Source organism: Diplotaxodon limnothrissa, linkage group LG5 (genome assembly GCF_057381915.1).
Source record: "Diplotaxodon limnothrissa isolate DT_005_m linkage group LG5, D_limnothrissa_male_GT1.1, whole genome shotgun sequence".
Classification (NCBI taxonomy): domain Eukaryota; kingdom Metazoa; phylum Chordata; class Actinopteri; order Cichliformes; family Cichlidae; genus Diplotaxodon; species Diplotaxodon limnothrissa.
This window is the reverse complement of record NC_140600.1, coordinates 14,032,082-14,045,420: the sequence shown is the minus strand read 5'-3', so window position 1 is coordinate 14,045,420 and position 13,339 is coordinate 14,032,082. Positions and strand designations below refer to the sequence as shown.

The following is a 13,339-nucleotide window of genomic DNA, read 5'->3' as shown; positions in this document are numbered from 1 at the left end:
GTGGCGGCTGCAGGCCTGAAGCTGCACCCCGACAAGTGCCACTTCATGAGGAGGGAGGTGGAGTTTCTGGGCCACAAGCTGGGTCGTGAGGGCATCAGCACGTTGGAGGAAAAAATTCACACCATTACCGAGTGGCCCACACCAGCAGACCAGAAACAGCTCAAAAGCTTCCTAGGACTGGCGTCTTATTACAGGAGGTTTGTGAAGGGCTTTTCCTCCATAGCCGCACCACTCTTCCACCTGCTGCAGAAGGACCGTGACTTCATCTGGACCCGGGACTGTCAGCAGGCGTTCGACACCCTCCGCAGATCGCTGACAGAGTCCCCAGTCCTTGCCCCCCCTGACCCCGCCCTGCCTTTTGTCCTGGACACTGACGCAAGTAATGTGGGGCTGGGAGCGGTGTTGTCGCAGGTTGGGCCGGAAGGGGAGAAGGTGGTGGCGTACTTCAGCCGGGTCCTGAACAGGAGTGAGCGGCGCTACTGTGTCACACGACGAGAGCTGTTGGCTGTGGTGGCGGGGGTGAGACACTTTAAGTACTACCTGTGCGGCACAGCATTTGTTATCAGAACTGATCATGCTGCCCTTCAGTGGCTGATGTCTTTCAGGGAGCCAGAGGGACAGGTGGCTCGCTGGCTGGAGGAGCTCCAAGCCTTCAATTTCACTGTGGAGCACAGAGCAGGGACGCACCATTCTAACGCAGACGCCCTCTCTCGCCGCCCATGTGCTGCAGCTGGCTGCCGTTACTGTGAGAAGCGAGAGGAAATAGAGCGGGAACTCACGACAATAGACGGAGCAGCACAGCTCGCCTGCAGGGCTCTTCTGGTGGTGGATGCAGCGGAGTGGAGGGCACGGCAGGAACAAGACACGGACCTGCTGCCGGTCCTGCAGTGGCTGGAGAAGGGGGAGCAACCCCTTTGGGATGAGGTCACTGGGTTTTCCATCTGTACCAGGGGGCTATGGGCCAAGTTTGCAGCTCTCAGGCTGAAGGAGGGGGTGTTGGAGCGTGCCTGGAAGGATCCTGCCACGGGGGAGGAGAGGTGGCAGGTTGTGGTGCCAAGGTCGCTGAGGTCAGCTGTGCTGGAAGCCTGCCATGGGAGCACTGGCTCCGGCCACTTTGGGGTCTCCAAGACTCTCCGCCGCCTCCGCCAGGGCTATTACTGGGGTCAACAGCGGAGGGACGTGGAGGACTTTTGCCGCAGCTGTGATGCATGTTCCTCACACAAAGGGCCACAGGACCAGTCCCGGGCTCAGCTTCAGCAGCAACCAGCAGGAGCCCCAATGGAGCGAGTAGCTGTGGACGTCATGGGCCCATTTCCTCGCACAGACAGAGGAAACCGCTATGTTCTTGTGGCAATGGACTATTTTACCAAGTGGCCGGAAGCATACGCCATCCCAGATCAGGAGGCTGAGACTGTCGCTGATGTATTAGTGGAGGGGATGTTCAGCCGCTTTGGAACAGCAGAGACCCTCCACAGTGACCAGGGGCGTAACTTTGAGTCCAAGGTATTTGCTGCCATGTGTGGACGCCTTGGGATTAAGAAGACCCGCACCACCCCACTTCACCTCCAAAGCGATGGGCTGGTGGAAAGGTTTAACAGGACGCTGGCCCAGCAGCTAGCCATCCTTACCTCAGAACACCAACGGGACTGGGATTACCATCTTCCCCTTACCCTCATGGCCTACAGGTCGGCAGTACAGGACTCCACCCAATGTACGCCTGCCCTGCTCATGTTAGGGAGAGAGCTGAGAACTCCTGCAGAGTTGGCTTTTGGGAAGCCCCCGGACGCGCCAGAGGCACCACCGGGCCGGGACTACGCAAGGAAGCTGCAGGACCGGCTGGATTCTGCACATTCCTACGCCCGAGAGCAGCTGGCGAAGGCAGGCCTGCGCCAAAAGAGGAATTACGACATCACCACTAAGGGGAGGCACTTCCATGCTGGGGAGCTGGTGTGGGTCTACAGCCCAAAGAGGAAGAAGGGACGGTGTCCTAAACTGGATAGCAGCTGGGTGGGGCCTTGCAGCGTCCTAGAGCGAGTAGGGGAGGTTGTTTACAGGGTGCAGTTGCCTCCTAGGGGGAGGATAGTAGCGCTGCACAGAGACCGGATGGCCCCCTACAGAGGGCAGTCCCTCCCCTCCTTTCCAGAGGGACGTGTACAGAGTGTCCGTGACCCTGCTCAGAGGGACCCCCGACCGGGGCTGCGTTCCCCTCCCTCGGACTCTCCACCCCAAAGCCCCGAAGCTCCGCGTCCACCTCAGGGGCTCAGGAGGTCAAGGAGGGAACGTAGGCTACCACCCCGCCTCAGAGACTGTGTCGTTCCCTCGGGGACGAGGAACTTATTGCTGGGGGGGCAGTGTAACGATGGTTAAGTGTTATTGTACAGTGACATGTTGGTGATCTCTGCACACTGTTGTTGTTCCTTTAAGATTCATGTTTGGTTGTGGTACAGGAAGGGGAGGGGGGACCTGGTTGTTTTTGTGTGTGTGTGCCAGGCTGGAGAGAGGAGCTGTACGAGGGCGCTCTCCCCGGAGTTAGCAACCCGCTTGCTTATGTGCCGAATAAACGGACAAACTGAGACCCAACCGTCTGGTTCTTGTGAATGTTACAATACTAACATTAAATAACTGACGAAGCGATGAAGGGTTGGGTAAAGACTTCCTGCTTTCTTATTGTCTCTACAAGTGCCCTTCATGGGCATATGACTTTAATTTAACACACAATGCTTTCCCCAACGAATGATCTCCTTAGTTACTGAGTGATATTACTAAAACTTACAATATCTGACTTTTTAGGGAAACTGATGGGCCTCGTAGACGAGTGTTGTTGTTTTATTTAGTAAAGTAAAATGCAACCAGTGCAATGCTTGCAGAACTTCTACTCACAGATAATTTACAATTTAAAGGTATCACAGAGAGGTGAGCTATGCATTGCTTCTTTTAAGCATTTTTGTAGGTCGCCTCATGGTCGAACAGTGGTTAGTACGGTTGCCTCACAGTAAGGTCAGTTGGTCAGTTCCACCATCCAGCCAGGGTCTGTCGAGTATGCATGTTCTCTCCAGGTACTCTGGGTTCCTCCCAAAGTCCAAAGATGATGATTCTAAATGGTTCCCTGTCTCTATGTGTTAGCCGTGTGACAGATTGGTGACCTGTCCAGGGTGTACCTTGCCACTTGCCCTAAGACAGCTGGGAGAGGCTCCAGCTCCCCTGTGACCCTGATTTGGATAAGTGGAAGAGAATGGATGTTGACAACAGGCAGAGACACAGAATACAGCAGCATCAACCTTTAAATTCTGGCAGCTGTATCCTAACACACACAACATTTTACTTCACCTTGAGACTAACTTTAAATATTCTGTTTCACACTTGTCTCCATGACGATTTTATTGCCAGTGTAAAACTGCAGAACCGACAAGCCCATCATGGTTCTTTAAAGCTCCTTTGTTGCACCACATCCCTCCACCTTGTGGCACTGTGAGTCTTTGGTCACAACAGTGACACAGAGTGGAGCCCTGCAGTTCTCAGTAACACAGGATGGCTGCATGGGGACAGTGACACTGTTGAACAACTCACCTTACTCCAACAGATATCGATATCAAGTCACACCTACTCGGATAGCAGCGAGTGGTGTTTAATGCTCTATCTATATTAGAATTACATGAAGTTAGATTGATAACACTGATCATTTCAGCTTGTTGGTTCTTTTCTCTCCCTTTCTAAACTTTGTTTCAGAGATCACACCATTGTAGTTAATGGATTTTAGATTTTGGGCTTCCATGTAAACTGCTGGGAATATCTTTTTATATTTAGCTGTCAACTGGGCTGTCGATAGGTGAGTTAAGTATATTATGCTATGTTTTAGTATCATAATTTCTCACTGGAGTTTCATATATCTGTATTCTGCACAGAATGTCCTCTCTCTTTTTTCCCTCTCACCCTTTTCTCTTTATTATATCAGTATCAAAATCCTAACTGGCCTTCTTTTGCTTGATTATTTGGTTTAGCAGAGATACACGTATTTTTACTTTAAATGCTTCCCCTTTCCTGCCTCAGAAATCATGGCCCAGCCTTTACTGTGACACTGGCCGACTCCATCTTGTGTGGGCAGCGTCTGCACCGCGTGTCATTTCATTTCCACATCCTAATGACCTGCTTTTAGTCCTTGACTGTAGAGATTTGCTCCCGTGGACTGTGTCCTAAACTCGTGCCTAGTTGACCTGCCCTCAACTCCAGGGATTAACCTTCACAAGAGAAGGGCTCAAAGTGAGAAAAGAGTCTTTCCATCCACTTATTCTTTGCCATCTATTGCATCCAAGAAGGCACGAGTTCAAACAACCTTCAAATGGCCGAGCTAAAAATAACAGAAAACGGTTAGCAGTCGTCTCGCCTTGAATAAAAAAGGTGTGGTGATTTCTGCTTCATTCTGACACAAAGAAAAGACATTAAACTTACTTAAATGTAAATAATCTGTCTTGTATTGGGTCGATATTATATAACAAATGCATAAACTTGTTAGGCAGTACGTAGGACATCGACATCTAGTCACAGATGATATGTGTTTCTAAAATCTATTTGTGGCAATTAAAAAGAAAATCTCACCTATTTCACATTCAGCAGAGGTCAAAATAATGTGATAGATACTTAAATCACTAAAGCCAACAAACAAAGAGATCTGAGAGTCATCTGCATTGCAGCAGAGTGTATTATTATGCTGATGAATTATGTATCCCAGAAAAAGCATTGAAACAGGGAAAATGTGGCCTGTAGATATAACAAATCTTTAGATTTTAAACGAGCAAAATATGTTTTCCATATTGAATGCATTTTCTTCATGCTGTTATCCAAGTCAGTTTTTCAAATATTATATTTTGTATTACATTTTTTTCACAATATATACACTCAACAAAAATATAAACGCAACACCTTTGTTACTGCTCCCATTCCCCATGGGATGGACGTAGAGACCTAAAATTCATTCCAGATACACAATATAACCATCCCTCCCAAACAGTGGTCACAAATCAGTCCAAATGTGTGGTAGTGGGCACATCTGCTATATTGAGATAATCCATCCCACCTCACAGGTGTGCCACATCAGGATGCTGATCTGACATCATGAGTAGTGCACAGGTGTACCTCAGACTGCCCACAACAAAAGGCCACCCTGGAATGTGCAGTTTTGTCTCACAGCAAAATGCCACAGATGCCACAAGCAATGAGGGAGCGTGCAATTGGCATGCTAACAGCAGGAATGTCAACCAGATCTGTCGCCCGTGCATTGAATGTTCATTTCTCAACCATAAGCTGTCTCCACAGGCGTTTCAGAGAATATGGCAGCACATCCAACCGGCCTCACAACCGCAGACCTCGTGTAACCACACCAGCCCAGGACCTCCACATCCACCAGGTTCACCTCCAAGATCGTCTGAGACCAGCCACCCAGACAGCTGCTGGAACAATTGGTTTGCACAACCAAACAATTTCTGCACAAACTGTCAGAAACCGTCTCAGGGACGCTCAACTGCATGCCCGTCGTCCTCATCGGGGTCTTGACCTGACTCCAGCTCGTCGCCGTAACAGACTTGTGTGGGCAAATGCTCACATTCGATGGCGTCTGGCACGTTGGAGAGGTGTGCGCTTCACGGATGAATCATGGTTCACATTGTTCAGGGCAGATGGCAGCTGAGAATGTCCCAGTTCTTGCATGGCCAGCATACTCACCGGACATGTCACCCATTGAGCATGTTCGGGATGTGCTTGACCGGTGTATACGACAGCGTGTACCAGTTCCCACGAATATCCAACAACCTCGCACAGCCATTGAAGTGGAGTGGACCAACATTCCACAGGCCACAATTGACAATCTGATAGACTCCATGCGACGATGTGTTGCACTGCACGAGGCAAATGGTGGTCACACCAGATACTGACCGGTTCTGGGTCCCCAGACCCCCAATAGCGCAAAAAACTGCACATTCCAGGGTGGCCTTTTGTTGTGGGCAGTCTGAGGTACACCTGTGCACTACTCATGATGTCAGATCAGCATCCTGATGTGGCACACCTGTGAGGTGGGTTGGATTATCTCAATATGGCAGATGTGCCCACTACCACACATTTGGACTGATTTGTGACCACTGTTTGGGAGGGATGGTTATATTGTGTATCTGGAATGAATTTTAGGTCTCTACGTCCATCCCATGGGGAATGGGAGCAGTAACAAAGGTGTTGCGTTTATATTTTTGTTGAGTGTAAATAAAACAGGGACCAATCATTAAAAAAACTGAAAAATGACACACGGGACTCTGTCCTGTAATGTAACAGCTCCATAGGTTTGTGTTGTTGTGGCCAGTTTTAATTATTTTAGCTTCCAAATCTAATTACTGCCACACCCATGAGACCCGTCCACCATTGTTATGAAGAAGATGCTGGTCACAGGAGCTAAAAGGAATGGCAGGAAATTGAAAATGATTTGTTGTCACCATGGCTGTATAATTTAATGGCAAAGAAAGGCAAATGAGTTTATGTAAACCTGCTTGTACCTTCAGCAAAAAGAGAACGACATATCTATTAACATAGTTACTTAACCTGTGATTTTCAATTGATTCAAGCCATAGAAATGTGACGCAACTATCATTCTCTATGGGAAGAATTGAAGTTGTCACATGAGTCAACAATAATTATTGTTGACTTTTAGAATTTTGTGGTGAAAAAATTCTAATTCTACTGTATTGGTGACATTTAGGTTTATTAGGTATTATTACAAGTATGTGGAGATTCTAAATGCCACATATCTGGATACATGCTCAATCATCCAGGTACGTAAATCCCAAAAGGTTGATTCTGTTCATTTGGATGTAGCGTTTTCAATGGGAGACACGTTTCATCTTTTGTCACCTTGTAAACAGTACATTTGCATAATAACTGAAACCAGCCCACTGGATGAACACTGGGCTGTGAGGTCAGTTCTCTGTACTGTTTATAAGGTTGGGGAAACCTGCAGTCAGCTGAGACTGAAGAAGTCAATTGGATGAGTGACGAAACGTTTCTCCCATTCAAAACACTATGTCCAGATGAACAGAATCAACCTTTTCGGGTAAATGCCTCATAGTTTGCATCCAAATAATGTTACATTTGACCTTTGACCTTACGTTTGCATTTCGCATGTTATATCTTTGAAGAAAGCATTGTCGAGTGAACGAGAATGAGCTGTCTAGATACAGAAATACCGTAGTATAATATCATATAATATAATAAATATCATATAATAGGCTAAAGTTATTCATCTCCTGTTATCTATGAATCGCCTCTGTCAGTGCACCCCTGGTGGCTGTGGCTACAATGTAGCTTGCCATCACCAGTGTATGAATGTGTGTGTGAATGAGTGCATGACTGGATATGTAAAGTGCTTTGGGGTCCTTAGGGACTAGTAAAAAGTGCTATATAAATACAGGCCATTTACCATTTACCAATCAATACCTATTACACATTACCTACTCCTACATAATGTTTACAAAATACAATGTGATTCCCTTTAAAGGTAAATACTACCCAGAGAAGGAGCTGCCTTGGTGGAGGTGTGCGCTCTCAATGCTGTTTGTTGTTGTTAAGCCGTGTGACAGCTCACACTTCTACCTGCTCACATTATGTTGGTAAAAAGAGCCAAAAGGCTGGACATAATGTCAGGGTTGAAATGCAGCCTGTTAATAACAAAAGTGTGGGGCTCAGTTTACTTCACTTTTAAGTACCGTTGATAAACCAATAGAAATTTTGCATTTTCAAAGTTTCACTGCTCCATTTACAGCAATATGTTCTCATTTGCCCGTGGAACAAATCGTTAGGTCCTTTGATCTCAGCGTGATGGTTGTTATTGAGGGTTATGGCACTGTCGATATTTTTAACGCTGCTGCGCTTGTATGTGTGAATGTTTGTGCGTAAGCCTTTCAGAGGTTTTTGGGAAAGAAGGATGTTTCCCAGGAGCTGGAAGAGGTCCACATGGAGGCTCGAGCTCAGGACAAACTACACACCGTCTCTGTGTTACAGCTGCTGAAGAGCCCAGCTGTTCGCTGGCAGCTCATAACTGTCATCATCACCATGGCCTGCTATCAGCTCTGTGGCCTCAATGCAGTAAGTTTTTGATTTAACTTACCTTTCTCAGGTTTTGAGTGGAATCAGCTCCCTTTATGCTATTTCACAGTGCATTTGACTGTATTTATAGATCATTTATTATTCATTTAAATAGATTCAGATGCACCAAATCAATAATGCAAGCTCTGTGTAAATATTTCATTATAAGGACCCCACCCCAACACCATTCTGAAAGCAAACATTCAATATATCTTTAAAGATGATCTGGCACTCTTAGAGTTACATCTAGACCTTGTTAATAAGTTTGGAGCCTTGGTCCTTCCCCAGGCAGGAAGGTGATAAGTGTTACCTCTTCTACTGGAGATACTTCAACAGGAGAACTTGTCATTCTGCTCTATTCTGGCACTCTGGAGTACATTCCCAGTCGATTATGCTGTTTTCTGATTTTTATGATTTCGGCTTGGGCTAGAGAATATTGCAGTAAACACTGATGACGAATTAAAGACAAAAAAAAGGAACAGAAAATGCACGAGTAAAGTGTTCGACCACCAATTGCCGCATGAGAAAAAGGCTTCGTGATTTCTATTTGAGGGATGGAACTGCTTTCTTTAAGTGACATACTGCCTCACGAGGGCTTTTGATCACATTGGAGAAAGTTCTGTTTAACACATCAGTCCAAAAATGGGTCAGTGTCATCTTGGAAGAGATGACCCACCCATCACGGTAGAATAAAAGACAATCAATCACAACTTTGTACTGATTTGCCCTACATTCCTAGCGTGCAAGGCGACAACGCGACCAAAGTGTACCAGTAAAATTTTATTACCTTACCTTGTTATTTAACCATTATGTGTGTCTGGTTTGGTAACAACTCCACCACTTAACCCACTGAGGTCTGTGCCTGTGCTTTCACAAGTGTGATCCTTGTATGTTTCATCACTTTTGAAGTCAAGTCTTTTTTTTCTTTTTTAAATCAAGTTTTAAATCTGTCCTTTGCTTAATTACATAGTTCTTGAACTGCATTTTGTTATAAAAGTTTAAAGAGAAGGTTCAAGTGTAAATACAGAAAAAAACAAGAGCGCTTGTGCACCGTTAACCTAATTAAAGTGACTCTAGGTTTATGTACAGCGCTGTGCAGGAGACCCAGTGGCTGTGGAGAATCGCTGTGAGTCACTATATTTTGTGCACTTTGTTCAGACTAAGATGCTTAGCCATCCTTCACCTGCTGTGCTGCACTGCACTCGAGTGTCAATGATTGGTATGTCTCTGAGCTGGCTTTATAAATGCCAAGAATAGTCCTTCACCTGGAGGAAAGTTGCTGCTAATTACAGCAGACTGAGAAAAACTTACTTTAAAATTGACTTCAGACTCCCAACTCTTGAGTCACGATCGCTCAAGAGTTGGGAGTCTGAAGTCAGTTGCGTTACTATTTTTCAACAGACGGTTGAAGCTGTGTTCAGCTTCCTGCAGCTTATATCGGGGTGATCGTGGCTCAAGAGTTGGGAGTTTGCCTTGTAATCAGAAGGTTACCGGTTCGAGCCCCAGCTTGGACAGTCTCGGTCGTTGTGTCCTTGGGCAAGACACTTCACCCGTTGCCTACTGGTGGTGGTTAGAGGGCCCGGTGGCGCCAATGTCCGGCAGCCTCACCTCTGTCAGTGCGCCCCAGGGTGGCTGTGGCTACAATGTAGCTTGCCATCACCAGTGTGTGAATGTGTGGATGACTGGATGTGTAAAGCGCTTTGGGGTCCTTAGGGACTAGTAAAGCGCTATACAAATACAGGCCATTTACCATTCACACACACATTCACACACAAATGCAAAAACACTGGCAGTTTTTAAAACTCTAGATTGTATTTTCTCACTTTGCTTCCGTTTGTTCGCACTTATTCAGCCTTCTGTAAAACACGTTCAAAGGTTTTAATGTCTTTCTTTGTGTTTTTAACAATATTAGTGCAGGTGTTAAGCTTGTTGCATTTTAATGTCAATTCATCTCATTCTAAATGTGATGAGAATGTAGGCCAACTTTAGTGACATTGTTAAAATTTGTGTGTCAGCTCTGAAGCGAACAGGATTGCTGAGTTTTGTGTAAAGATATATATAAATGAGTATGTTGTTGTGAAAACCAAGACCAATGGTACTTTTTAATTTTTTTAGATCTGGTATTATACCAATGGGATTCTTCGTGAAGCAGGCTTTACTGAGAGCATACTTCCCTACATCACACTGAGCACAGGTGCCATAGAGACTCTGGCTGCCATCATCTCAGTAAGTATGGCTATTTGATTTATTACTGTAAGTCAGCAACAGCTTTCAGGTTTACTGTCAAGTACTAGGAGTTCAAAAATGAAAAACAAGCACAGACAGGCAAAAAAAAGCTGAGTGGTCAATATAACAACCAAAAAGAAGAAGAAATAACTCACATGGAAGAGAACAACAAAAGGTGCTGCAGAGAACAAAGAGAAAGTCCTGTTAACCCTCTCAAGGCAGGCGTTGCCGATTTGCAACAGTTCAAAACTAACAACCTGCTTACCCCACATACATATTTTATGTGTTTTTTACTCAGAAGTACCACTGCAGGACTTGGTTGTGCATTAGTAACAAAAAGTTTAATTTGAGCCTGAGAGGGTTAAAAATGATAGAGAATCCAAAAAGAAACCAAAACTCTGGCAGCAATGACCTGGGACCTGAAGTTAGTCAACATACAAACTGAGGGAGGGGACGAGACTCTGCGCACACACACAGGACTAATGAGGTGCAGGTGGAACCAATTAGGAAGAGCAGACAATTATAAAAGCACACGAAGGCAGATAAGATATTCTTGCAAACTGGAAAACCAAGAGTAATGAAAATTCAAACCCTTATCTAAGCCAGACACCATGACCCAGAAGGCCCCTCTGCTAATGAACAGTCACAAGGCACATTTTCTGTTTGATTGTATGCTTTGGTATGTTTGACAATTCTAGGTTTACACGGGTATGTGCTATGTGAGAGAGGTTTGCTTTTATTTTGTTAGCATTGGATGATGCTTTTTGTTGTAATTTACATTCCTGCACATGCATACACACTCTGACCGGCCACTTTTTTAGGTGCAGGGTTCAGTGTATTGTGCATTCAGAGATCCTGTACTGCATAGCTGGGCTGTGACAGGTGGTTGTTTGACTTACAGTTGCTTTGCTGTCAGGTCACCACAGGCCGGCCATGCTCCTCTGACCTCTGGCATCAATAAGACATTTTTAACCAGAGAACTGAGGTGCACTGGATATTTTTCTCTTGGAAATTCTCAGTAGGTCTGCAGCTTCTGTCTGGCACAAACAACCATACCACATTCCAAGTTACTTAAATCACCTTTCTTCTCCATTCTGATGCAGAGTTTGAATTTCAGCAAGTCGATGTCTTGATGCCATTGATACCATTGATACCATTTACATGGCTAAATGCAATGAGCTGCTGCCATGTGACTGGCTGATTAGGTATTATTGAGCAGTAAAACAGGTGTATGTTATAAAGTGTGTGTGTGTATTTGTGTAAAGTCAGTTCTATACAAGTGTATTGAACAACTACTAAATATTGTCATATTTATTGATTAAATATGACTCGTGATCTCCGTGAATGAAATCTGGGTAGTGTGAAGGGCAAAGACAAATATGCAGTAGTTGACAATCCTTTAACCCAATCAACCCAATCCTTTATTGTTACTATGTTAGCATATTCTAACATATTAGCAGCTCAGCTGTACTTGGATTGCTCTCAGCCATGTCATTTCACTTGACATGCTTTTTAGTATTACTTCCTCTGGCAGTAAATCACTTTCTAAATGATGGAGCAGGGAGCACTTTGTTTGGGAAACGGCTTAATGAAGTAGTTAGTTTGTTGGAGCATCTCTCCTGGCAGCTTGTGGGCGGAGTTGTTAGTATTTGACATCATGTGATGATTTACTTGCAATAGTAACTTTGCATAATCACAGTTATGATCACATAAAGACATAAAACCCACTAATAAGACCATCTTACAGATATTCCACTGGAGACATGTTTCAGTCAGCAGCAAATGTTAGCGTAAAGCAGCATCAGTATACAGACATTATATTTTCAGGTTGTATGTCTGTCCCACACTGGAGGATTTACTAATTAGATTTTGGAGGTCAACAGTCAAAGCCACAGACACTTGTCAAAAACTCTAAACTTCAAAAAACTATTACGGTAAAACGTCTCAGAAATGTCAAGTAGGATACAATTATATTTTATGTAAGAATATTATTCACAACTTTGAGATACATATTTTCCAGAGAAGACAAAGCAGTGTTTGATGTATTGGACTTACGTTTGCCTCCTTGGTTCCCACGATAACTAACATAACTACTTGGATGAAAATCCTCTACAGTCAGTAACTGCCTGAAGTAAAAGGCTCTACCAGGTCTTTGATGCATCTCCCTTCAGTTTCTGCTTATTTGTGGCTCGCTCTTCTTTCTCATTTGTCTTCAGTAGCTGAAAATGATGCTCTATTGGGATGAGATCACGTGACTGACTTGGCCATTAGCAATATCCCATTTCTTTGCTTTGAGAATGTCTTGGGTTGCTTTTGCAGTATGCTTTGGCTCATTTGCACTGAGAAGCATTATTGATCAGTTATGGAGCTTTTGATATTTGTTTTGCTGTTTTTAGAAATAATGAGGTCATCATGCACTTCATTTGTCATCTTTGGTCTCTCAGACCTTTTTTATGGTGCTGAGCCGGCCAGTGCATTCGTTCTTTTTAAGAACATACAGATTGTTGAATTAGCCACTCCTAAAGTTTTTGCTCTCTGATGGTTTATTTATTTTTTCAGCCAAATGATGGCCTCCCTCGCTTGCACTTTGCATCGTTTTGGACCTCATATTTAATGCGTTGAATCAACTTCTGATATGTCTGCTTCCATTGTCATGAAATCGGAAGGGAAAAGGTTTCACCTGGCCATGAAACTGCTTGTGCATCAGCCATCCTATTCATTTTAACCTTCTGAAAATGGTGACTTTGTATAAAAGCCAATATAACATTCAATGTAAAATTTTTCTAACCCTTGAATGAAAGCTGAAGGTCTGCACTTCAATCAGATCTTGTTTGTTTGATTTAAAATCCACTGTGATGGTGTGCAGAGGCAAAATTACAAAATGTGTCACTGTCCAACAGTTTAGGGACCAATCAGTAAAACTATTTTGCTGCAGTAGCAGTGATTCATGATGATGAAGGTACGCTATCGATCGAGATAACGTAACCATGTGTTA

General features: G+C 44.5%; 1 protein-coding gene across 3 annotated transcripts in view; it reads left to right on the top strand.

Annotated features, from left to right (window-relative positions):
* Window positions 1–13,339, top strand: part of slc2a9l2 (solute carrier family 2 member 9, like 2) — a 105,375-nt gene that overhangs the window by 42,016 nt on the left and 50,020 nt on the right. For all 3 annotated transcript variants that reach the window (XM_085353097.1, XM_085353098.1, XM_085353096.1), the window contains exons 8-9: window positions 7,931–8,118; window positions 10,234–10,344. In XM_085353097.1, coding sequence (XP_085209223.1) covers window positions 7,931–8,118; window positions 10,234–10,344 — 299 coding nt within the window. The remainder of the gene's footprint in view (window positions 1–7,930; window positions 8,119–10,233; window positions 10,345–13,339) is intronic.